Source organism: Callorhinus ursinus, unplaced genomic scaffold (genome assembly GCF_003265705.2).
Source record: "Callorhinus ursinus isolate GAN/ISIS: 27379988/994484 unplaced genomic scaffold, GSC_fseal_2.0 scaffold40, whole genome shotgun sequence".
Lineage (NCBI taxonomy): Eukaryota > Metazoa > Chordata > Mammalia > Carnivora > Otariidae > Callorhinus > Callorhinus ursinus.
Genome location: NW_027397102.1, coordinates 11,697,272 through 11,724,998, shown reverse-complemented (window position 1 = coordinate 11,724,998; position 27,727 = coordinate 11,697,272). Strand labels below are relative to the sequence as shown.

At 37.1% G+C, this 27,727-nt stretch overlaps 1 protein-coding gene across 5 annotated transcripts in view; it reads left to right on the top strand.

The window, feature by feature from the left end:
* CHM (CHM Rab escort protein) overlaps positions 1–22,659 on the top strand; it is a 208,851-nt gene extending 186,192 nt beyond the window's left edge. For 2 of the 5 annotated variants that reach the window (XM_025878809.2, XM_025878733.2), the window contains exons 13-15: positions 9,399–9,497; positions 14,978–15,138; positions 21,854–22,659. In XM_025878809.2, the coding sequence (XP_025734594.1) occupies positions 9,399–9,497; positions 14,978–15,138; positions 21,854–22,045 (452 nt within the window). In that variant the 3' untranslated portion in view covers positions 22,046–22,659. Of the gene's footprint in view, positions 1–9,398; positions 9,498–14,932; positions 15,139–21,853 lie in introns of those variants that run through there. The other 3 variants (XR_012374805.1, XM_073880936.1, XM_073880937.1) reach the window with 3 other exon arrangements.
* Positions 22,660–27,727: the final 5,068 nt, after the last annotated feature.

The window sequence follows — 27,727 nt, the reverse complement described above, 5'->3', positions numbered from 1 at the left end:
CTCCATTTCATCCAGATTGCTCAGTTTATTGGCATATAGTTGTCAATAATAATTTCTAATAATTGTTTATTTCCTTGGTGTTAGTCATGATCTGTCCCCTTTCATTCATAATTTTATTAATTTGGGTCTTTTTTCTTTTGGATAAGTCTAGCCAGTTGTTTATCGATCTTATTAATTCTTTCAAAGTACCAACTACTAGTTTCGTTGATCTGATCTACTGCGTTTCTGGTTTCTAATTCCGTGATCTCTGCTCTAATCTCAGTTATTTCTCTTCTAATGCATGGCTTAGACATCGTTTGTTGCTTTTTCTCTAGTTCTTTAAGGTGTAGAGTTAGTTGGTGAATTCAAGATTTTTCTATTTTTTCGAGTGAGGCTTAGATGGCTGTGTATTTCCCCCTTAGGACCGCCTTTGCAGCATCCCATAGGTTTTGAACCAATGTGTTTTCGTTCTCACTGGTTTCCATGAATTGTTTAAGTTCTTTGATTTCCTGGTTGACCCAAACATTCTTGAGCAGAGTGGTCTTTAGCTTCCAAATGTTTGAATATCTTCCAAATTTTTTCTTGTGATTGAGTTCGTTTTAAAGCATTATGGTCTGAGAATATGCAGGAAGTAATCTCCATCTTTTGATATCAGTTGAGACCTGATTTGTGACCCAGTATGTGGTCTGTTGTGGAGAAAGTTCAATGTGCACTCGAGAAGAGTGAGTATTCTGTTGTTTTAGGGTGGAATGTTCTGTATTTGTCTATGAGGTCCATCTGGTCCAGTGTGTCATTCAAAGCTCTTGTTTCTTTGTTGATTTTCTGCTTAGATGATCTGTCCATTGCTGAGAGTGGAGTATTGAGGTCTCTTCCAATTAATGTATTGTTATCAATATGACTATTTTGGTTAACAGTTGGCTTATATAGATGGCTGCTCCCATGTTGGGAGTATAGATATTTACAGTTGTTAGATCTTGTTGGATAGACCCTTTAAGAATGATATAGTGTCCTTCTGTGTCTTTAACTACAGTCTTTAGTTTAAAATCTAGTTTGTCTGATGTAAGAATTGCTACCCCTGCTTTCTTTTGAGGTCTGCTGGCCTGGAAGATGGATCTCCATCCCTTCACATTCAGTCTGAATGTATCTTTAGGTTCAAAATGAGTCTCTTATAGACAGCATGTGGATGGGTCCTGTCTTTTTATCCAGTCTGCATCCCTGTGTCTTTTTATGGGAGCATTTAGGCTGTTCACGTTGAGAGTGATTATTGGAAGATATGAATTAATTATCATCATATTGCCTGTGAAGACCTTGTTTTTATAGATGGTCCCTGTAAATTTCTTTTCTTTTTTTTTTAATATTTATTTATTTGACAGAAAGAGACACAGCGAAAGAGGGAACACAAGAAGGGGGAGTGGGAGAGGGAGAAGCAGGCTTCCCACCGAAGATGGAGCCCAATGCAGGGCTTGATCCCAGGACCCTGGGACCATGACCTGAGCCAATGGCAGACGCTTAACGTCTGAGCCACCCAGGTGCCCCAATTTCTTTTCTGTATCACTCTTCAGGTCTTTCTCCTTTTATAGAACCCCCCTTAATATTTCTTGCAAGGCCATCAGACTGGTCACATATTCTTTCCGTTTCTGCCGGTCTTGGAAGCTCTGCATCTCTCCATCCATTCTAAATGACAGCCTTGCTGGATAAAGTATTCTTAGCTGCATGTTCTTGCTTAGTACCCTGAATATGTCTTGCCAGGCCTTTCTGGCTTGCCAGGTGTCTCTGGATAGGTCTGACGTTATTCTGATGTTCCTCCCTCTGTACGTAAGGAATCTCTTCCTCTAACTGCCCTTAAGATGGTTTCCTTGGTTCTGTGATTTGCAAGTTTTTTTATTACATGCTGGGGCGTTGGCCTGTTTTCCTTGATCTTGGGAGGGGTCCTCTCTGCCTCTAGGACAGGAATGTTTGTTTCATTCCACAGATTAGGGAAGTTCTCAGCTACAGTTTCCTCAAATATATCTTCTAGTCCTGTCTCTCTGTCCATCCCCTCAGGGATCCCAATGATTCTGACATTGGAACCTTTCATTCTGTCGCTTATTTCTCTGATTCTATTTTCATGGATTCTCAGTTGTTTTTCCCTGGCCTCCTCTTTTCCCTTTTTGTCTATTAGTTGGTCTTCTGCCTCACTTACCCTACCTGTTAGATTTTCTAGATTAGATTAGATCTCATTGATAGCATTTTTAAGTTCTACCAGTTCAGCTTTCATTTCTGCCCTTAGAGACTCTATGTAGCCATTAATTGACTTCTCCAGTCTAGCTATTGTCTTCACAATTGCTAACCTGAATTCCACCTCCGACATCTTGGTTATATCTGAATGCATTTGTAAATCTGTGGCATAAGTCATAGTCTCTGAGTCTTTCCTATTTTGGGGGTTCCTCCTCCTAGTCATTCTGTTGATGGGTGGTTGAGGGTATGTATAGAGTCCAAATTATTGAACACAATCTAAGCGAAATGCACCTGTTTTGTAGGGACCTTAGTGTTGCTGGCCTCTTGTTTTCTCAGCCTGTGTTTTGGGAGAGGGGCCTGGCACGCTGTTACTCAGGCAACCCTGTTTGGGCAGAGTTGCCCTGCCCCCTGTGGCGGGCAACAGGCTCAGTGCAAACCAGGTTTTGGGGGCTTTTTTTCTCTGGAGGCTTTCCGCGTCTCTTCCGTGAGAGCAGAAGAGACCATTTCCAACCCTCTACCTCAGAGCAGAGAGATCGCATTCTGTTCTTCAATGAGCTCTCCAGGCCACACTCTCTCCGTTTCTGTCCTTGCTGCTATGAACTGCAGCGTCTTGGGTTGTGCGCCCCTCCACAGCACTCCCAGTCCTTGCCTCCAGGTCAGGGCACGTCTCTGCCCTTTGTGCTTCTAAATCTGCCAGCTGCCCCCAGTTCACACGCGCAGCCCCACCGCTCCAGCTTCAGTCCCAGCGGTCGCCTAAAGTCCTTTCCCCGTTTCTACCAGTCTGCGAGTGTGTGCCCCGTCCCCAGCTCAGGAGGCTGTCGCTCACCAGCGGTTTAGGATCCCGAGGGCTCGGCTCCCTCCCCCTTCCTTTTATCTTCAGATATCTGCCCGCAGAATCACGGCTCCCCGCTCCCTACCTCGAAACCAGCCGCCTGCAATATTCTGTTTGTAGAGTTCCAGATCTATCTTCTTACATCTCAGGCTGATTCCATGGATGTTCAGAGTGTTCTGGTGGATATCCAGTTCAATTCCGGGGACCGCTTAGAATAGGGACCCCTACTCCACCATCTTTTCCCATCTCTCGAACCTTTGGCCAGTGCTCCTGTGTCCTTCTGACACAACCCCAGAAATCTTTTTCTTTTTTTTTAAGATTTTATTTATTTATCAGAGAGAGCACAAGCAGAGGGAGTAGCAGGAAGAGGGAGAAGCAGACTCCCCACTTATATCTGTTTAAATTTCATCCCTGTTTGTGAACTTTTCTTGTTCTTTCTTTTGAGATGAATTTTTACATCTGGGCATTTTATGTAAGTCTCTGTCTTCTTCTCTGTTTTAGAAAAGTCTCTTATGTTTCCTTCTCCTGAGAGTAATGACTTTATGAAGGTGTCATATAGTGTTCAGGGCCTGGCAAGTGTCTCTGGTGTGTGCTGTGTGCACTCTGCTGCTGTGTTTCCACTGTTCTGTCCTTCAAGCAAGCCTCTGCAGAGGCTCTCCTTGCCTGCAGTGGGGATTGTTTGGATCTTGGCCAGTGTGTAGGGACTTTTAACTAGGTGTATTCTGGTCTACTTGTTAAATGAAACCTGGTGCTACTTCCACTAGAACTGAAGCCTTGCTGAACTCTCTGGTCAGTATACATTGTGTGTGTCGGGATTTCTATTGGTTTTCTGGCAGGAGCCTGTTGCACTGGGACTTATGCACAGTTGCAGGAGAAAAGTAGTTCCAGCAGAGTGCAGGGTGGGTAGGACTTGGTGGAGGAGGGAAATGGCACCAGCCAGCCACCCTTTGTTCCTGGAGAGTGGTCTCTGTGCTGCTCTTCTCAGGGAAGCACTCCCAGAAGAGGGAATAATTTCTTCTTGTATGTTCCAAGCGTTTTTCAGATACGTGTTTTCATGCTGCCTCTGCGTTGTTTGCCTGCCTGGAGCAGTGCAGTGAACTTTGGGCTCTATCCCAGCAAAGCCTGCTACCTTTTTTTTTTTTTTTTTAAATGGTGCAGGGCGGGTGCTTTACTTTTTTTTAATTTTATTTTACTATGTTATGTTAATCACCATACAGTACATCATTAAATTTTGATATAGTGTTCCATGATTCATTGTTTGCATATAACACCCAGTGCTCCATTCAATATGTGCCCTCTTTAATACCCATCACCAGGCTAACCCATACCCCCACCCCCCCTCCCCTCTAGAATCCTCAGTTTGTTTCTCAGCGTCCATAGTCTCTCATGGTTCATCTCCCCCTCCAAATCCCCCCCTTCATTTTTCCCTTCATACTTTTTTGCTTTTCAACATATAATGTATTACTTGTTTCAGAGGTACAGGTCTGTGACTCATCAGTCTTACACAATTCCCAGCGCTCAGCATAGCACATATCCTCCCAATTGTCTATCACCCAGCCACCCCATCCCTCCCACCCCCCAAATGTAGTGATCTGAAGGGGTACGTGCACCCCAATGTTTATATCAGCAGTGTCCACAATATCCAAACTATGGAAAGAGCCAAGATGTCCATCAACAGATGAATGGATAAATAAGATGTGGTCTATATATACAATGGAATATTAACGCAGCCATCAAAAAAACCAAAATCTTGCCATTTGCAATGACGTGGATGGAACGAGAGGGTATTATGCTATGTGAAATAAGTCAATCAGAGAAAGACACGTATCATATGATCTCACTGAAATGAGGAATTCTTAATCTCAGGAAACAAACTAAGGGTTGCTGGAGTGGTGGGGAGTGGTAGGGATGGGGTTGCTGGGTGATAGACATTAGGGAAAGTATGTGCTATGGTGAGCACTGTCCAAAATCTATAAAGAACTTATCAAACTCAACACTCAAAGAACAAATAATCCAATCAAGAAATGGGCAGAAGACATGAACAGACATTTTTCCAAAGAAGACGTCCAAATGGCAAGCAGACACTTGAAAAAGTGCTCAACATTGCTCAGCATCAGGGAAATCCAAATCAAAACCTCAATATGATACCACCTCACACCAGTCAGAATGGCTAAAATTATAACAAGTCAGGAAATGACAGATGTTGGCAAGGGTACGGAGAAAGGGGAACCCTCCTACACTGTTAGTGGGAATGCAAGCTGGTGCAGCCACTCTGGAAAACAGTATGGAGGTTCCTCAAAAAGTTGAAAATAGAACTACCCTATGACCCAGCAATTGCACTACTGGGTATTTACCCCAAGCCTGCTAACTTTTAAAACTCCAAACTTTAGGGAAGTGCTGTGGCGGGGGCCTGCACTGTTCTTTTGGGGGAGGGTCTCACTGCTTTGGGACAGATGCTGTTTTGACCAGGAAGTTTTAGAGAACTAAAATGAAAGCGTGGTTGTATTTCTAGTTTCGTGTTGAGTGATGTCAGACTTGTGAACTTCAGATATCTTTGTTTCAGTGGTACTGATTGTGACTAGCACTCCATTCACCAAACTTTTTCAAGTGTTACTGTTTTATTCTATGAATTAAAGCATATATTGCACTAAGGCTTCTTTAATGCCAATCAAATCTAAGTATTATTGCCAGCAGAGAAATTGTGATAGAGAATACATTTCATCATTTTTAAGACCATTAAGACTTTAAGCAGTTGCTAAATGAAGTTAATAGGAGCATAGTTTATAAAAGAGCCAAGGTTTAAAAATTTTTGAGTCCGTTATAATATCACATGATGCCAATGGGTAATATTTTCACTTCTGATGTATCTTCTACAATCTTAGTAATAGTTATTGATTTGTATTAATAAGTGTAATGCTTTTAGAAAAGCACTTGCCCCATCTGATATAACTTGTAGTCATTTTTAGCATTTATTGAGCAAGTTAATTTTTTGGAGAAGAATTAAAATCACATAATGCATTTAAAGTAATTATTGCTAGGTATCTCTATTGCCATTTTGTTAATTGTTTTGTGGTTGTTTTGTAGTTCTTTTCCCTCTCTTGCTTTCTTACTTTCTTTGTGATTGATGAGTTTCTGTAGTGTTATGTTTGACTTTCTTTCTCCTAATTTTTGGTGTATCTATTTATAGTTTTGGGGTTTGTGGTTACCATGAGGTTCATATATAACTTACTAAATAAGTAGTAGTCTATATTACTTTGATCATAACAGGAAAAGTAGGAAGTGTAGGGAGAAAAAAAATAGTTGTTTATAACTTAAATTTTTAGGTCAATTAATAATGTAGCATCTAATCAGAATCAATGTTCGGACATTACAATTCAGGTTATGAATGTTTTAGTATTTCTAAGAATTGTTTTTTGCTTTTATTTTATATTATTTTTTATTTTTATTTTATTTTGTAAATAAAGATTTTATTATTTGAGAGAGAGAGCATGATTGGGGGGAGAGGCAAAGGAAGAGGGAGAAGCAGACTTCCCGCTGAGCAGGGAGCTGGACAAGGGGCTTGATCCCAGGACACAGGGATCATGACCTGAGCCAAAGGCAGATGCTTAACCAGCTGAGCCACCCAGGCACCCCTCTTTCTAAGAATTGGTATAAAACTCATTAAGTGTAAGATGATAATCTGACTTGACTACTAGAAATTTTTGGTGGCACTCCCTGAACCAAACTATGATAATATTGTTACGAAACATAAGGATGTAATTACTCCATTATATATTTCTTTTATATATCCTGTTAAATGGAACCAGTAGTCTACCCTTAAGATATTAAAAATATACTTTTATTTATATTCATGTTCATCTGCTTTTTCTCTAGTACACATTAACTGAATAGGAAGAACTGGAAAATTGAGAACTTTGGCATGGGTATTGGTATTTTATGAGACAGGACAGTTTCTCTCAAGTTTTATCAGGAATTTCTGCCTTTGTAGTTATATACCCCATTTAATTCAGCAATTACGTAGGGAGTTTAAACTCCCCAGCAAAGTTATATAGCATTTGGAAAATTTTAGTTAATTAGGAATAATTTTGTTGTGAAGGTTATTATACCTTTTGAAATGATTAGTACCATACGTCCTATTGTATCCCAGAATCAATAGGAATCATTGTTACAATCATGTAAAAACTATACTCAAATAAAATAGAAACCTTCTTAGAATATCACTTTTTTTGGTGGACCTGAAAAAAATCTACAAAATTTGATTTTAGCTCAGATGGTTATTAAGAGTCCTCAGTTCATGCTTAGAATGGAATTTTAATAATAAGCCTCCACTTCTGATGTCAACTTCCATGATAAGCTTTGAACTGTCTTCCTGGGGTTTAAAAATAAAGTCTACTGGTCTAAACTTTCAGAAAAGAAGTGAGTATACTTTTCTACCGGTGTTTTAGGGGAAAGAATTTCTCAGTACTTATACTCTTCTCTAATATATTCTTTCAGTTACCATTTTATCCTGCCCCAAGCCCTTTCCTGGACCATAAGAATTTCTCCCATTAGGGATCCCCTTAGTCCTTTCTTTCAGTACACAAAACTGTTTGTCCTTACTTTATATTTGTGTGTTGGGCTTTAGCAATTCTAAGTGTATTAGGCTACAGTACTTTACTCCTATGAAGGGCCTTTTTTGTTCATGATATTCTCTAACGCAAACATTCTCCAAGGCCAGGCCCCATGAATCTGTAAATGGAAAAAGGAAGTGATTTGGGATTTCTGAAAATACTATATACTGCTTTAAATTGTGCCATTTTATGGACTTTCAAGTATATGTATCACTCAAACCTAGCCAGCAGTGTTCCCCGAAAAGTTTTCTTAGAAAACCCTATAATGAGGTAAATACCCAGTAGTGCAATTGCTGGATCGTACGGTAGCTCTATTTTCAACTTTTTGAGGAACCTCCATACTGTTTTCCAGAGTGGTTGCACCAGCTTGCATTCCCACCAACAGTGTAAGAGGATTCCCCTTTCTCCGCATCCCCACCAACATCTGTTGTTTCCTGACTTGTTAATTTTAGCCATTCTGACTGGTGGGAGGTGGTATCTCATTGAGGTTTTGATATGCAGCCATCAAAAGGAATGAGATCTTGCCATTTACAACTACGTGGATGGAACTGGAGGGTGTTAGGCTGAGTGAAATAAGTCAATCAAAGAAAGACATGTATCATATGACCTCACTGATATGAGGGATTCTTAATCTCAGGAAACAAACTGAGGATTGCTGGAGTGGGGGTGGGGTGGGAGGGATGGGTGTCTGGGTGATAGACATTGGGGAGGGTATGTGCTATGGTGAGCGCTGTGAATTGTGCAAGACTGTTGAATCACAGATCTGTACCTCTGAAACAAATAATGCAATATATGTTAAGAAAAAGAAAGAAAGGGTAAGAATGAAGGGGGGGAAATCGGTGGGGGAGATGAACCATGAGAGACGATGGACTCTGAAAAACAAACTGAGGGTTCTAGAGGGGAGGGGGTGGGGGGATGGGTTAGCCTGGTGATGGGTATTAAAGAGGGCACGTTCTGTGTGGAGCACTGGGTGTTATAGATAAACAATGAATCATGGAACACTACATCAAAAACTAATGATGGGGGCGCCTGGGTGGCTCAGTCGTTAAGCGTCTGCTTTCGGCTCAGGTCATGATCTCAGGGTCCTGGGATCAAGCCCCATATCGGGCTCCCTGCTCGGCGGGAAGCCTGCTTCTTCCTCTCCCACTCCCCCTGCTTGTGTTCCTTCTCTCGCTGTCTCTCTCTCTGTCAAATAAATAAAATCTTAAAAAAAAACAAAACTAATGATGTATGGTGATTAACATAACAATAAAAAATTTAAAGAAAAAAGAAAACCCTATAATGAATAGATATGTTAACTTATCAGTAAAGTTTATATAAATGGATTCTTCCATCTGAAGAATATGAAGTGTGTTCTCTAGGTAAATACTCCATTTCATTCTTTTTTACATACTTCTACTTTGCTTAGCAATCCTTTATCCAGCCTCTTCCTTTATCCAGCCTCTTTGGGAATGTTATAAGGATAAGTTTAGCTCTTTCTATGAATAAGTGGTTTCCTAAGCTTTTCTACTCTGCTAGTTTTATAAAATGAACCACCAACTGCTACTTCCTCTTGTGTCTTAGTGTGCTCTTTATTAGTTAACACATATTTTAGCTATTAACACATACAGCATATTGTTATGGTTTCTACATGTTCCATCACTAGATTATAAATTCCTTAAAGGCAGGAGCCATGACTTGCTTAGGTCTCTGTTTCCCCTGGCACCAGTTTAGTGCCAAATGTGTGTAATAGGAACTCAAGATATTTTTTTTTTAAACAGATTTGGTTCATTTGACTTGTACATCTTCTAAAACAGCAAGAGAAGATTTAGAACCAGTTGTGCAGAAATTGTTTACTCCATATACTGAAACGGAGATAGGTAAGAATAATAATCAGCGATTCATGATGAAAAGGTAATATAACAACTTTACTCCTCTTAGGTATCTCGTGAAGGTTTCTGCAACCTGGACTGAAATGTGATGTATTACACGTTTTAGTAGCATGAAGGAGCACATTCTCTTCCTAAAAATGGGCAAATGTTCACTCTGTAATGGTAAAGGAAAAATACGTTTCACACACAACATGTATAATTAGGTGCAAAAAATATACATTTATATGCATACATACTCACATGCATAGGAAAAAGACTGCCTGTAAATCTCTCAGTTTTGGTGGAATTATGGACAACTTTTATTTTTTTCCTTTTAATTTTCTTCATTTTACAGATATTATACAGAGAGTATACCTTTATCAGAAAAAGTTATCTTTATTTAAAAGAAAGCTGAGATAATATTACAGTATTAATTGACAAATGTCAGAATCCCTCCTAATTGTCCTTTAATGTGTAGCTTGCTAGTGATGTGATAAATATTTAGCTCTCAAAATATATGTGCCACTATGCTACTTATTCATGGTGGAAAAATGTTTTTCAACCACAAATTTTTAAATTTTTCTCCTCATAGGGGAGCTCTTATAGCTATGAATGGAGTAAATTGTAGTGTATTAGGGTGTAAGTGATCAAAAAGTAGCCTAATGGATATTATACATTTATATGAAGCAAGGATGATTTTCATTTTAGGATTTGCATGTCCACTTGAATCATGACCAGTTTCCTCACTGAGTCATATATCTTTATTTCCTTTGAATGTTATGTTTGTTCAGGCAACCATTTATTTACTCCTACCTGTTGTATTTTCTTTTAGTTCATCTCCTATGTGTCTTATTTGTTTTCTTAATGCAGAGATAGTATGTAGTGGGACATTTATATTTACATAAGAAAACTCCGTTTTAAGAACTAATACCAGTATAATTAGTTTTTTTTTTCAGCTACGTGAATAAAATCCTGAAATCTGAAACTTTATTTCACTTTAGTTTGGAATTTAGTTTGTTTCATATTTACATTTTATTCATTGGAAAGTCTCATATATGTGTTTGAATTTTTGTTAAAAATTTGATTGCGAAGTTTTGATACCTGAGAATATTCTTAAACCTAATATGGAATCATAGTTTTATCCTTGGCTTTGATTACCTTGCTTTTAAAAACTGAATTTTTTCCTTGTTTCTGAAATTTTTAATAATTTTTTGTTTTAATTTCATTTTGTGATAGTCCCTATAATACACTAAATTTGAATCTTGTATCATTGTTCTTCATGTTTTAAATGCATTTAATTTTCTTTTAAAAGAAAAAGCTGAGGAAATTACATATTCATTATTTAGCATCCTCTAGTCATTTTAGATTTTTAAACATTAATCTTAATGGTTAAAGTGATCCCATTTTGAAATGATGTATTGTTTAGAACCTGAGTGAAATTCTTTAGTAAGAACTATGTGCTCAGAGGGGTCCTCAGGTGCACTGAGGCACTAAAAAGCTAGTTTTCACTGACACATAGGCCTTTTTATCATCAGGATGAGGCAGTGGTCATATTTTAATTAAAATGTCAGAACAAATACTGTTGGAGTTATTGAAAATGAATCACCAGATAAAGTGAGCACTGGGCCATGGCAGGTCAAAGAGGCAAAGTCACCTGGAGAAGAGAGCTCAATTCATTTTCCTGCCTAAATGAGAAAGAACTTTATGAGCAGTATCAACTTTTAGTGCATTAAAGCACATTCTTCTCTGTAGCAAAAGCACCTATTTTCACAGATTAGTGGCTTTTATTATTATGTTTTAATTACTTGATAGTGATATGAAATCTTATGCTTTAGAGCATTGTAAATAGTTTTATTTTTTTTAATTTTATTATGTTATGTTAGTCACCATACAATACATCATTAGTTTTTGATGTAGTGATCCATGATTCATTGTTTCCATATAACACCCAGTGCTCCATGCAGTACATGCCCCTCCTTAATACTCATCACCAGCTAACCCATCCCCCCGCCCCCCTCCCCTCTAAAACCCTCAATTTGTTTCTCGGAGTCCATAGTCTCTCATGGTTCATCTCCCCCTCCGATTTCCCCCCTTCATTTTTCCCTTCCTTCTCCTAATGTTTGTTTTAAAATGTGTGCCAAAGGAATAACATTACTTGAGCTTATTTTTTCTTTTAGAGTTCTACATTCTGTTTAGTGCTGTGCTTCATAAGCCTTTGTGAAAGTCAGCCTAGTTACCTTGCAAGGAAGTTTATTTATTGTAAAAGATCATGTTCTCTTCTCAAATACTGTACTTCTTTGCTGATGTATCTAAGAAATTTCAGTAGGTTTGTGAATGGTATTCCCTCTATTCCTTCTTACTTTTTCACATTTAAGGTATCAGCTGGAGCTCTTGACATATACTGTCTTAAGACGCAATTGTACCAATACTTCCAAGAGCCCTACCTCCCAGCCTCCTTTAAGAACATCAAAGATCTCTAAACCCCCTAGCCTCCTTTAAGAACATCAGAGATCTCTAAACCCTTCCCTATTTCCTTGTCCAAAGAATTTTCAGGTGTTATTATGTCTAATGAACCTGATTGTATAGGTAAGAAAATTAGGTGATTGCTAACCATTCATACCAGTCTGGATTAGTTCTTCCAGACTTCAGAATACCCTTCAAAGGACTGAGTGAGCAATGGTATAACTATCCTCAGTGGTTTCCTATTTTACCCAGGAAGTTGTGATTTTTCTATATGAATTGAAACAAGAATTTCATTAGTACTATATATTGAAATGTCTACAGTGTAGTATCATTACTGCACCATGTTCTCTTTTTCCCTTGATTGTGCATGGCATGTGGAATTATCTCATCCCATCTCACTCATGTCCTATCTCAAAAAAACAAAACTACCTAAAAACAAAAATTACCCTTACAGGTGTTATTTTGAGGTCCGTGGCTGATAAGGATGTTAGGTAATTGTTGGGCTCAGAAGTCAAATGCCTTATCTTAATTCCTTTTTGTATTTGTTGTATCCAGAGTAGGTCACAGCTGTGACAGTCTCTTACACTCTTGTCCTCACACTCCTCTGCTGTGTTGCTAAAATAGTCTATTCCTAAATATGGCATGTAACTGTAGACCATTTATTGCTTGTATTTGGTATGCCATTGTTGATTTTTTTTTCTGCCTACCTTATTTTGTACTTATCTCAGTTTAATTTGCCTAAGGTCTTATTCTAAATTACCTTTCACTTGTTCAGTCCTTTACATTATCTAACTGATGAAATGAGCTATTACAGAAAACCAGTTTTGTTCCTGGTTAGGTGATGTATTCCTAGCCAAACCTCAGCAGCTTTAATATTTCTTTGACAACTGTGTAGTTCACAACTGCATGTTATGTTTTCAACTATCTCTCTGCCTTCCAGCTGACCTCAAAGAAAGATGAAGCAATTATATGTCTTTTTGAGGGTTTTAAGGTCAAAGCCTGATAACTCTCTTCTATCTAGAGCATTTATCTTCAGCCTATGTCAACTTTTCATCTCTCTCATGGTTCCTTCTCAATGCTTCAACCTCTATGAAATTTCTTTCCTATAATCTATTGGATTATTCATTTTTCCCAACTTCTTTTGAGTGAAAGCCCTCCTTTGAGCTGGAACTTTCATGAAATACAAGATAAACTCTCTTAATGTATGCTTAGAAATGGACTGGGCAATATTAAAGGAAATTCCAGACCTTAGCCCACTTTTCTTTCTGCAGTGCTCCTGGAGTCTGGTGTTGCAAATCATAGGCGGTATGTTTAATTGTCTTCCCATAAGATTTAGTGAAACTAAACTTAAAACCAATAAATTTACTAAGAGCCATATGGTTTTAGCTGTGAAATATGAGTTCCTTAAGTTCCTTTATTTTGTCAGTAAATAGGTTTCACCATCTTTCATGTGTTTACATGAAGTTAGTGATACCTTAGATTCAATATATCTTAGCATTAGGAAGGGACATCATAAGGAATCACTTCTTCCATTCAGAGTTTCTTTATCCTGTCACACTAATAATTATGGATTATTCAAAATGAACTAGAAAAATAACATGTTTGGTATTCTTGTAGTGGAGATATTTTAAATATAACAAAATCCTGTTTATCCTGAATTGAGGAATTGGGCATTCTTATTAATTGAATGCTGCAATTAGCTGTGAATTTCGCTACATTAATTACCAATTTAACAATAAGAGCTAATTAATTAATTATACCTTTTGTATTTTCTTTATGATTCACAAGGTACTGCATGGTCTTGAGTAATCTTAATATACATCTATTGTTACCATTATACAGAATTTGAATTTTTGTTCAGATTCAGGCTAAAGAAAATTCTGTAGTCAATAAATATATTAACAGCAATATTTTGTGTTTTCAAGCAAAGAAAATTTAATAACATTTCTAAGGAAGAGTGGCAAGGAAATAATTATTAAGATTGCAAAGAATAGTTTTTAGGTATTAATAAGGTAGAACCTTTTAATAAGCACATCATACTTTGATTATACCTGAAAACAGGATGAAAATCAATATAGAAATTGTTCATTGAATGTCTGTTGTGTGCTAGGCCCTCTCTGTATTAGGGAACATGAAAAATCAGGAGACTAAGGACTAACTCTTCTTTATCTGTGCATCTCTGTCTCCTAGCCCAAGCCTACCACACATAATAGATGCTCACTGTTAAATGAGAGAATATGTGCTAAAACAACTTTAAGTCTCACAACCTTATTTTTGTTGTTGGTTGCCATGACTTTTATAATCCAGTAGGACAAAGTGTTAGTGAGTTATGGTATCAATGTGTTAATCCTGGATATATATTTTTAATAACTGCTTTATTGAGATATAATCCACGGTACTATACAGTTCATCCACCTAAAGTGTAAAATTCAATGTTTTTTAATATATTCACCAAATGGTTCAAACATCACCACAGTAAGTTCTAGAATATTTCCATCACCCAAAATAGAAACCCCACACCTGGTAACAGTCATCCCTCACCCCAGTTCCCCCAGCCCTAAGTAACCACTAATCTACTTCCTGTCTCTATAGATGTCTTCTAGACATCTCATAATCCTGTATAGATCATTGACTTAATAATTTTTTCAAGTTAGTTTGTTTATGTGAAACATAAAAAAATTTGTTATCTTCAGTGGCATAATTTAAGGATGAATGTGTTCAGAAATGCTTTGATACTGCTGTGGAGAAATAATAGAAATCCAAGAGAACACAATTGGACTTACATCTAAGTAACTTGTAATCAAAATAATTTTTAAAATCTAACTTGTCTTAGGTTGAAAAGCCATCACTGCTTGAAATATATACATGTATTAGAGTGTGTGGATAAAGATTTACTGTTTTTTACATACAAAGCTCTGATTTACTACACTATATAATCATGGCTTTGTTAGTAATTGGCTATGTATTGTATTAATTGACAGGCTTATTGTGCTATAGATGTAAGTAAAATTTATGCCTACATTTAGAAAATGAAGAAGTTGAAAAACCAAGACTTCTGTGGGCTCTTTACTTCAATATGAGAGATTCTTCAGATGTCAGCAGGAACTCTTATAATGATTTACCTTCCAACGTTTATGTCTGCTCTGGTCCAGACTGTGGTTTAGGAAATGATAATGCAGTCAAACAGGTAAGCTGTTCGTGTTTCTCATTTTCTGTTAAAAAGTTGGTGTGGTTGGGAAAGTGAATTGTTTTTTTCCTCTGGGATGTGGGAAAAAAGACTAGAAAAGTGTCTCTGTCATTTAACACCATCTCTATAACTTGCCCCCAAGCTTTTTCCTATAAATGACCAAACTTCTTTAAATATACTTTAAATATAGTATCCAATATTTTCACATTCTTGACTATAATGATGAATTTGCAAGAGAGCATTTATGAGTTCCATTGTGGGAATAAGGATGGAAGATGTTAGAAATACACATTCTGAAAAATTAAAGTTACGCCAGTTTTCTAAAGAAACATTGCTTTTTTTTAAATTTTATTTTATTTTATTATGTTAGTCACCATAGAGTACATCATTAGTTTTTGATGTAGTGATCCACAATTTATTGTTTTCATATAACACCCAGTGCTCCATGCAGTACATGCCCTCCTTCTAATTTAAACTGTAGGCCTGTTGTTTTATTATTTTGAAATATACTAACCATTTTTCTTTGTTAACCTCTGAGTCATTTTAAAAGGAGTGTAACCAAGTAACTAATCACATACAAAATATAATTTTTAATTGATCTTAAAACATTTTCTTATTTTGGAAAAGAATATGTAACTTACCGTTTTTCAGAGTTAACATGATTCCTTTAATGTTTTGACACAAGCTGGTGTCCCAAAAGTTACTGTCATAGCTGCTGAGGAATATGTTAAATCAAGGTGGAATTTTGTGACAGCACTTCTGGGCAGGGCTATGAACTGGTACAGCGTAAGCCAACACAAGCTGACAAAAGTGAACTATGATTCCATTCAGATGAAGATCCATTTGTATATATAAATATACTTCTCTGTACCTGACAGGAAGAGAACATAAAATATATTTTTTTTCACAGATACAGTTGGCATATCTGTCTATTGAATCAGCAAGTGGATAATTTAACATTAAGACCACAGATGGAAGTTTCAGTCCAACTAGTGGCAGGGATCTCATAGGAGCAAATGGCCTCATTGACCCTTTAATTTTTAATCATAGTGGAAAGGCCATGACCCCATGTATCTATAGTTTTTTTTGCCACATTCTTTGTTTCTCTCTTCAGAGTCTAGTGGTGATCCTTGATAATCCTATTCAATCAGTGATATCAGAAGTGGGAAGTCACCCATCATTCATTCTGTTAGTTTAATAGGAACCTAAGATGGTTCAAGTTCCACATTTGTGGCTTAAAATGACCAAGGCATTTTTGCTTTGATGATCCATTTTTTTCCAAGCAGAATCACCAACATGTTTTCAGGCAGATAGCTTAGGTCATTTTTCTAAAAAGATGTATTTATTAATTTTAGAGAGCATGTGTGCAGAGGGGCAGAGAGAGAGGGAGAGAAGCAGACTCCCCACTGAGCACAGAGCCTGATGGCAGGGCTCCATCTCCTGACTCTGAGATCATGACCTGAGCTGAAATCAAGAGTAGGATGCTTAACTGACTGAGCCACCCAGGTGTCCCTAGCTTAGGTAATTTTTATTCCTGAGTGGACTGTAATGTTTTTTTTAACCAAAATGGGAAGGCCTTTTACATAAGGGCTTATTATACAAATGCTAATGTGATCTTAACAAACAGCTAGAAGATTATAATTAAAGGATAATTTTGTTATGAGGTAATTTGCTCCCAAGAAGATAGATTTTAGTGTTTAATCCTAGTATAAAACAATAATAATGCTACTTTTGGTACTAATTGTATACTAGTAAATGTGAGTAGTTTTAAATTGTTATATAGCTTTAAACCTCACATCAGTTTGGGGAGAAATAATACCTATTTTGAAGGGCATCGGTAATAATATTTACAAATAGCCAGTGTATTTAAATAAACTTGTGTTCTAATTCCAGTATTTCATCCTATGTTCAGCCTAGTCACTAATTGATAACTTCTGTTTTCCAAATTGTCGATAAAAGCTCTTAGAGCATCACCTAGGCTTTGTCTATGTAGTAAACATAAGCACCCGCAGACTTCTTTTTTTTTCACAAATGCTTTATTTTAGCAGTTAGCAAGTTTGCATTTGCTTTTCCTATTTGTAAACGTATAGATGTTGCATAGCATAGACCTGTCTCCCTTGTGTTCATATGGAACACATAATTGAAACATTCCATCATCTGCACCAATCCATGTGATTTGAAAACATACTAAAAAATATAAAGTGGTCTGTGTTTAATACAAGATAAAGTTGTGTGCAGGAGGAGCACACCAAGACATTATTATCACCACAGTGATGCTAGCATAAGTAGCCTAAGTGAAAATTGTGATTCTGTGACTTACTGGTATTTATAGTTTGTTACTTAATTTTTTTCTTTTTTTTCTGAAACTGACATATGATATCTCTTTTCTTAATACAGGTAGTGTCTCATTTACCCACACATACTGATGAACAGACTGGTCTATAGTTCTCTACTCCCAAGATCATTGATAGCTCACTCCTCCTTCAGGAGCCCCCATCTCCTAGGAGGTGCCACTACCATAGTAATGTACTCTTTGTATTATATTTCAGGTGTAAAATGGTTTAAATTGGCTGATGGGGGCAGCCTTACCACCATTTAGAATGTTGTCTTTATGGCATATTAGCAATATGTTTATGACTTTTGGTACAGAATTTGTAAGTTGAAGACTAGTTTTATAGATCATATGACCTATCATGTTGCTCACATATTGCAGTATCGTTCACTTTCTCATGCCATTGAAGGAGAGGGAAATTTTAGGTGTCACATTTTCTAAAGCTACCATTCACTGAGCATTTTCTGTGTACCAGACAATATCCTAAACATCACATGTATATTATTTCATTTGGTCCTCAGAACCCTATGAGGTAAGTATCTGTGACATGCCCAAGATGAGGAAACTAAGACCCAGAGGGGCTAAATAACTTGTCCAAAGATCATAGATCTGGTAAATTTGTGAGCCAGAACTTTAACTCAGATCTGTTGGACCCTAGTGCTTATACAGTCATCTACTGTGCTGTGCTACTTTCCTCTTGTTAATGTGGATACATCCTAAATATATTAAACTGCTAGATTGACAAAATATTTTTTTTGTTTTGTCTAGATGTATGTTAAATAAACATGGGAATGTCTTCAGTAACTCAGTGTGTCCTCTCTATACTTCTCAATATAAAGAAACCAAGTCACAATATAATTATGCCTTTTTAATTTTTTTAACTACACGAAACTCTACTCTTTAAGCTAGCTTTTGGTTTAAAAGGGCAAGAAGGATTGGGGTGCCCGGATGGTTCAGTCGGTTGAGCCTCTGACTCTTGATTTCAGCTCAGGTCATGATCTCAGAATCATGCTCCATGCTGAGCATGAAGCCTGCTTGTGATTCTCTCCCTCTCACTCTACCCCTCCCCGCTCATGTTTTCTCTCTCTCTAAAAAAGGTGGGGAGGGGGAGCAAAAAGGATTAAAAGTTAATAACTCCTCTCAACTAACCTCTACTTCTGACAGCTCTCACAATTGAGGCTTAGTTGACAAATGAAATACAACAGACCAAGAAATATTAGATAGACCTTCCAGAGCATGGCAGTTGACCTTAAAAGGTTCCAGCAGTAAGAGAGAGGAGATGGGAAGGGTTTTGGAGACTGGCTGTAGGAAATTGGCATCAGTGAGGGCCAATGGCAGATGGGCTGATGGTGAGAGTTCCACAAGCAGGTAGAAAACAAATAAGGGTGGTGCAGCAGCCTGCAATTGGTTAGCAGTCCTAGGAGACAGATTATGACAAGGATATATGGAAACAGAGTGTGGAATCAGCCACAGGGACTGAGATCCAGAGGAAAATGTATCCTACAGGTAGGTAACAGAAGGGAGAGAAGGTGTGAGACACAGAGGAACTGGAATAGAAGTAAAGTAGTAATAATAATTATTATATTTATGTTCAGCATTTCTACAATATACAGTTTTAAAAGTTCTTTAGTTCATTTTTTAAAAAATGTATATTGGAATACTACTCCATACCAGGAACTAAGGATCCAGAGTTGATTCCTTCAGTCCTTGTCATCCCTGAAGGAATCACTGTCTAGTAAAGGAGAACATGTAAACAAATGACAGTGCAGTACAGTATATGCAATAATAGAATAATGTACAAAGTTCAAAAATAATACAAAGGAGCCATGAGGTCTATTTAGGAGTCAGAGAACTTTGCAGAGAGGAATATAAAAGATGAGTAGCAATTCCCCATACAAATGGAAGATAATTGAAACATTCCAGCATCTGCACCAATCCATGATAGAAACATCATGACGTGTTTAAGAAAGTGCACATAAATAGGTATTAGTGAAGCAAAAAGTCTGAAAGTTGAAGATGGGATGGAGTAAATGATAAGACCAGAGAAATAGGCTTGTAGGGTTTTGTATGCCATAGCAAAGATCTTGGATTTTTATCCTTTTAAGAAATGGGGAGTCAATGAAGAGTTTTAAGCCAGAGAGTGGCATAACCAGAATTTCATTTCCATAGACCCCTTCTGAAGGCAGCATGGAAATGGATTACATGGGGTAAACCTAGAGGCAAGGTGACCAGTTCTGAGATGTTGCAGTTATCTAAGGGAAAGATGATGTATGCCTGGGCTATATCTATAGGGAAGGAAAAAAAAAGGGAGTCAAGAACTAAGAGATAAGATTGTCAGGATTTGGCCATTGATTGCTTCCTGAGAGTGAAAGGAAGTAAGAGGGAGGGAGAACTTCTATAGGCAGACAAGGTTGAGATAAAAGACAAAAAGAGGAACTAAAGGATGAGATAGAGGCTTTGACCTCAGTCCTCCTGCTTCTAAGAGCTAAGTTTCTCCAGCAAAGACCTGTGGTGAGTTCCTGGGGTGGAGAGTAAAGTAGGCATCTCAAATATTTAGTTTCAAAACAGTCACAGTAAAATGGCATGTCCAAAAAATATACCCTTTATACTGAAGAGGGAAAGTATTTTTCTCTGTCCCTTCTTTCAACTTCACATCAGAGCTCAAAAGTTTCTGTTTAGTATCCCTCCACCCACTCCCAAGGAATGTCACTTTTAATCCCCCCATGGACCAACCACCTGAGTCTACCAACATTAGATGGCCAGATGGTAAATAGTTTAGATTTTGCAGCTCCTGTCGTCTCTTCTGCAGCTACTCAACCCTGCCATTGTAGTGGAAAAGCAGCCACAGAAAATAGTTAAATGAATGAGAGTGGCTGTGTTCCAATAAAACCTTATTTACAAGAATAGCAGGCTGGATTTGGCCTGTGGACCATAGTTGTCAACACCTGGCCTAAGGGATGACTATGTGTGCATGTCAGAAAGAAGGATTAAAGTGGTACAGAAAGACGTTGCCTTTAAAACAAGCATATACCTTAAAACGGTTTAATGACTTTTGTTTACCAATAGGATAGAGTGCAAGCTCCCTAGTATGTCAAAGACACTTATCTAACAATGAGCTGTATTCATCTAAATAAAAGTAAGGATATATTTAGAATAGAATAGCAATGTTTCTTGTTAACATTTGCTTTTGTGTGTGTATGTGTGTGTGTGCATGCGTGCGTGTGTGTTCATTAAAATCACATTCAGTTTCTTATTCTCTTACCCTGCCAGACTAAGCTCAGCTTCGATCTTGACATTCTGGGGCTCCTGGGTGGCTCAGTTGGTTAAGCGTTTGACTTGGTTTCGGCTCAGGTCCACGAGGTCAAGCCCCCACATAGGCCCGCATTGGCCAATGTTGGTGGAGTCTGCTGGAGATTCTCTCCCTCTTCTGGCCCCTGCTCCTCCCCCCGCCCCCCGCTTGCACTCACATGTGTGCGCAGTCTCTTTCTCTCTCTGTCTCTGTCTCTCTCAAATAAAATCTTTAAAAATAAAATCTTGACTTTTTAACTTATTAACAGAGATAACAGCTACCATATATAGAGGCTTAGTCTGCCATTTCATAGACAAGGAAAGCAAGGCTCAAAAGTTTATTAAGCATTCCCCCAAATTGCATTGCTACTAATTGGCAGAGCCAGCATTTACACATGGCCTTCTATTCAGAGTCCGTCATCTTGAACACCATGTTATACTCCTTAAAGCCCGGGGCGGGGGGGAGTTAAATTATACCAGAAAAGCAAATAGTTGAACAAATAAGAATTTTCTTGATTTTAATAATGACTTGTTAAAATTATTTTATTTTTTTATTTTATTTATTTGAGAGAATGAGATAGCATGAGAGGGGGGAGGGTCAGAGGGAGAAGCAGACTCCCTGCTGAGCAGGGATCCCGATGTGGGACTCGATCCCGGGACTCCAGGATCATGACCTGAGCCAAAGGCAGTCACTTAACCAACTGAGCCACCCAGGCGCCCTTGTTAAGATTATTTTATGCCAAGTTTAATTGTACAGCTATCACAAATAGACTCTATTGGGAATTTACATAAAGAATATTAAAGGAAATTGTATTTCTACCGATGTGTAGAATGAATGTCCTTAAACTCTCAGCTATCTAACACTTGATAATCTGATCAAGTACTGATAATAGTGGGCCTGAATGCATGCATAGAATTGGAGAGAAGTCACGGAATTCTGAAAGCAGATTTTTAGAAGGTCATGTATACTTGATAAAGGTCTATAACTTGAAGAAATTTTCAAGGGTGATACTTCATTTTTTAAATAATTTCAGAAAGGCATATACATTTTAAGCTGATATCCAAAAACTATTTTGTCCTTTCTTCCCTTGCCAGGCTGAAACACTTTTCCAGCTAATCTGCCCCAATGAAGACTTCTGTCCACCCCCACCAAATCCTGAAGACATTATCATTGATGGGGACAGTTTACAATCAGAGACTTCTGAATTCAGTGTCATACCAGAAGCTAACTCAGAGACTCCCAAGGAAAGCACAAGCCTGGGAAACCCAGAGGAGGCCTCTCAGTAATGGACATATGCCAAACTGAATATCCCACTTTGGAAATCCCTCCTGGCCTCAGAGTCTTCTTCATGGAAGAACTGTTTGAAAAATGTTAGAAAACAGCAGCCAGTTGGCATAATTACCGAGAGAAGCAGGTCATAGAAATCCAAAAGGGGATTTTCCTTAAAGAGGACATTGTAAGAACACAAAACACTTTAAAGCACATTGGCTTGCCTGCTTTAAGTTACCAAACCTGTAGAATTAGCAGATAAATATAAATGGATGGGTTCCCAGGAGTATAGTAGCTATGGATATGAAAGTGTACCTATGCATTGTTAATAATTCTGTCATATTCAGAAAGCTTTTGCTTACCACTTTGGATCTTTGAAAGCCACATCTTCAGAATCAGATCACATATTCCCTTTGATTATTTTAATTCTATTTTCTTCATGGGTATGGGCATGATGACACCAATGATAAAAGCACATGTAAATGTAGTTGAGGAAAGCTAAAGTATCATGATCGAGGCAGGAGCCTGTGTTTGGAATAGAGGTTTGGTTTGTTTTCTATCTTGAGAACTCTTAAAAATGCCAATATTAAAGTATACATTTTTACAAATAAACCATGAATCCATTACTCAACATTTTTTGTTAGTAGTGATATTTGTATGTGAATCATTTACACACTAGGAAAGCTTATAGGACTGAAGAAATGGAAGGAAAGATTTGGATATGCTCATCAGTATGTGGAAATCTGTCTGGTCAGGTAACTAAAGCCTAATTGTGTATGGACCCAATTTAGTTCTAGCTATACTATTGATGATATTAGACAAATTCTTTAACTTAATAGGCCTCACTTTCTCCATATGTAAGGTAGAAAGAGTAACATGTTGCCTACTGTAGGAGAATAATTTTGAAGATAAATGCAGTTCAATCCTTAGAATGGTAGTTCTGGGGGGAAAAAAAGTTGTTTTCCCCTTGACTTGGAGGTGAATATCAAAAATCTCTTGCAGCAAATAATTGTTTGCTGTCAACTCCCCCCAACACAATAGATCACAGTGTTTTTATTGCAACTAAGCCAAAAAAAAAAAAAAATCTGTTTCCTAAATGAGTATTTTATAGTCTTGTAGACCAGTAAGCATAGTAACATGGAATTGTGGTTTTGAATATTAGTAAGGAAAGCACTCTAAATTCTTCATATTCCTCTTCTGCTAGGTAAACCTGAACCACTAAGGACTCTGAATACAGTATGACCATTAGTAAACCTTAATATACACTTAACATAAAAATGTTGGGGCTATACGTAGCCAGCAAATCTAGTTACAGTGACAGTGACTGTTAAAATTTTTCCGGATGCCAAGTTCTGATGGTTTGCTCTATTTGAGCAATACTTTGGATTTATTTCAATAATTAAATATATAAAAAGTTTATTGTGCATTCTGGCCTACATTACCAATGAGAGAGCCATTGCTACAGTAGAAAGCACATAGTTGCTGTGAGGCTATGACCTCTCCAGATTTCAGAGATCTTAAAGGAGGCTAGTTCTGTCAGGTCACAGATTCATAGAAAATGGAAAGAAACAAGGAATGTAGCTCTTGCCTCACCTTTCCAATCCCTTGTGGATATAGCTGAATCCAGATGGAAGGAAAACCTTCCCAGCCTCTCAGGCTGCTCCTAACTCCTCTGCCATTGTACACCCCATCTCCTATCTCTTTGGCCCTCTCCCTCTCTTCCCGTTTTATAATGTCCTACAAATTAGGGATAGCAGAATCACATTATAATCCATTTTGCTATATAGATTCAGATCTTAAGTCAAATCATGTTTCCTGAAACCCAACTGTGCCATGTGCTAAATGCACAATACCTACCTTGAAGCACCAGGTATTTTCCCTGCCCCTCAATACAAGCAATATACAAGGTTCCACTATATGAAAGTATTGAGTCTGAATACAATTGCAGTAAGTTGCACCAATTAAGATATTGTACTTTGTTATAGTCTTAAGAGTTAAGGCCTTTTGAATGCAGCATACACATTTATGAAAGCAACCAATCAGGGTAGGCCAGAATAATAACTAGAAAGACTATGATAGCTTTACTGCAGCTATCTATATGTAGACAAGGAAGGAGATGCTCTGTGGTCTCATGGCCCAACCCATATTGTACCTTATTTTATCCATTAGCCAGCATCATAATCTCTCTTCCGGGTTATTTATTAAATACTATTTAAGTGTTTAAAAGCTCCTGAATATGATTAATGGTGATTAAAATATTACACAACTGTTAAAAACTTTGTGGTAGAGAACTTTAGATATTTCTTGTTGCCTCAGAATATAATAGAAATTATTCTAAGAGCTTTCTTTTCAGCTATCTTAATTACTGCAAATAAATCTTTTTTCATAGTTTTAAGCCAAAAAAGGAAAAACCTTTTGGTTTTGTTGTAAAACCATAAGCCTGAAGTTATATGAATAAAGTTAATATGTTATATGTGATACAGAAATCTCAGTAGCTAATTTAAAATTTTGAATATTGTCATCAAAGAATCTTGATTCATATGTTTAAAATGTTTAGTTATACATGCTGCTTATTAACCAAAAATGATAACATTCAGTTTAGTGATCTACATGAAAACCAGTTACCCTGTGTTGCTACTGTGTCTTTATCTAGTTGGCATGCCTGCCCAGAAAAGCAAATAGGTAGGTAGGTAGATATTATAAATGTAGGCATTTTTCTATAGAAAAACTGAGTTAAAATTTTCCCCATCTCTGATGATATTTAGTTACCCATAGTAAAATGGCCATGTTAATGGTTAACTTCTAGAATGGTAGTTTCTGAGATTAGCAGCCTTTTATTTAAAATAATGACCATGGTAATGATTATAACTTCTGTCATACCTATAGTTCCCCAAAAGGCAGCCCTTTGTCTAAAGTCCCAAAGACCTCAAAAAATGTTGTTGAAATTTGATCAGTAAGTAGTATTGATGCTTTAAAGCAGGAATTAAATATTTTCTTATATTTATAAGTCATTTACTGCATTGATATTGAATAATTTATCTCTAGGTTAATTTTCTTATATGCACTTCAAAGGCATAAGTATGATTATTCATAATTTTCACACTGTAGCAGTACATTTTCAGAAGAAATAAAAGTGATGCCTTTCAAGTGTGGTTTCCTATTTTTTACTATTAAAACTTTGCATATATACCAAGAAATTAAAGATTGTCTTGGAACTGATTTGTTGATATCAGTCTATTATTTAGACAATTGTCCAGCTGTATACTTGGTTTTGTTTCTAAGCACTTGTCAACTTTGTCAGGTTTGTGAGAAAGGCAAAATCAAATGATACCTGGGTTGATTTACTTAGCAAATTGTTCTAGAAGCCAGCATCAGATCTCATTCTGTTTGAAATTGGTACTTGAGGCATGGGCTATGGCTTTATAGTACATTGCCTACAAACTGTTTTCACATCTCACTTAGTATATGAGAATATGAAATGTTTTTCATATTTGTTGAATGAGAACCTGAAATGTTTTTCTCTTTGGTGGTTGAGTCCACAACAATTTACTTGAAATAAATAAGAGACTGCTGGTGTTCCTCGTGTACAGAAATCATTCATTGAACTCTGATTTGCTCTTGGATCAAATAATTAAAGCAGAGTGACATTTTCTGTCAATTCCAGGTAGTTTCCTAAAGCTTCTCAGAATGCATTCAGAAGATAACAGGACTCCTTCAAAACTGACAATTTGTGAGATTATTCATAAATCAAATTTGGGAAAATAAGGTTAATTGAATTTTTAAACAAATAGCTGTATTATCCTTCAAACACCTTGGAGCTCATACAGTATTCACACTTTTTTTTTTTTAAACAAGTGATTTGATGTTTGAATTCTCTTTAATGATGGCTTTTTTATTTTTTATTTTTTTTTATATTTTACTAGCATCTGTTTATGCTTTAGTTCTTTTTTAAATTTTATATTTTAGTCACCATATGCAAACAATGAATCATGGAACACTATGTCAAAAACTAATGATGTACTGTATGGTGGCTTTTTTAAAAAGTTAGGGGCCCCTGGGGGGCTCAGTTGGTTAAGCGTCTGCCTTCAGCTCAGGTCATGATCCCAGAGTCCTGAAATCGAGCCTCACATCAGGCTCCCTGCTCAGCGGGGAGCCTGCGTCTTCCTCTCCCTCTGCAGCTCCCCCTGCTTGTGCTCTCTTTCTGTCAAAGAAATAAATGAAATCATTAAAAAAATTAAATAAAATGTTAAATGGTTTAACCCTTAGCATCCCATGTCACATTTTTTTAAAAGATTTTATATAAGAGATAGATAGGACAAGGGGAGCAGCAGAAGGAGAGGAACAGATTCCTCCATGCTGAGCACAGCCTGATGCTGGGCACGATCCCATGACCCTGAGATCATGATCTGAACCAAAATCAAGACTCTGCTGATTAACCGACTGAGCCACCCAGACGCCTCCCCCCCCCCAATCACATTTTTTAAGGCCAGTTTTCTTTCCATTAATATAGTTTGGCTGTAGGGCTGCAATGAGATGCTCTTCCCATACAAGTTGCCGTGTTTGCTTTTTCTGGTGGTGATGATTCTTAGGGCTATTTGACAGATAATCATTAGAACTTGAATCCTAGGAGCCTGTAAGAGTCTTTTCACCTATCACTGCAGGGGGATTTATGCTGGTAACTCCTATTAATGTTAATGGGACGTGCATGTGTAAATCCTCTTCCTCTCAGTTGACCCCTAAAAGAAATATTCTTTAGACTTGGACACTTGCTGATCTAGAAGCATTAATGAATTGTTAACAAATTGTTCTATTCAGGATTTTCATGTGTGGAAAAAAAATAGACTGTACCTAAATTGGCACAGGATTTGTTCATAGAGCTTGAAAAGATAAAATACTACCTCTTAATTTTCTCTTCCCATTTCTATTATATACTAATATATATTAAATACTTTTTCATCTTGCTATGGCACCAACCTTTTATTCTAGAAACTAATATGAAAGAAGCAATTATTGTATCTTTCCTATGCAAGCTATTTCAGGGTATTCAAATAGTTGTTGAAGGAAAATTCTTATAGAAAAATCACCATTAATAATTACATGAAGAATGATAGAAAAATCACCATTTTGTAAACCCAGTGTAGTAATGGACCTAGGCAGTGATTATCAGTGGTTACTAAAACCTTAAGGTGAAAGTTTGATGCAGACATCACCTGAACCTAGTGATCAATCTTAAAAATCACTACAAGGAGAAAATAAGATGTTATAAACCTCCTGTTGTGTTGTAATAGCAAGTACACAGCACTAACTGGGAAGAATTCTTGCCAAAATAGAAATTAAAAACTCAATCTGAATATAATCAAGCCTCTAGATCTAACTACCAATTTATAAACATTGGGATTGAAGAGCTTATTAAATGACACCATGAAGATACAATGTATAAAATTCTAAAGGACAAATAACCTGACTTTATCAACAAATAACTTGCACAGAAAAAAATGAAGGGAGCACTGTTACAGATTAAAGGAGACTTTAGAGATGTATCAGCCAAGTGCAACATGCTGACTTTGGACATTGCTTTGAATAAATGAAACTTTTGTTAGAAAAAAAAACATTTGAGACAATTGTAAGGATTGAACTTTGCCTGGGTGTTAGTTGACATCAAGGAATTAATTTTAACTACTGGGTGTGGTAATGTTAAA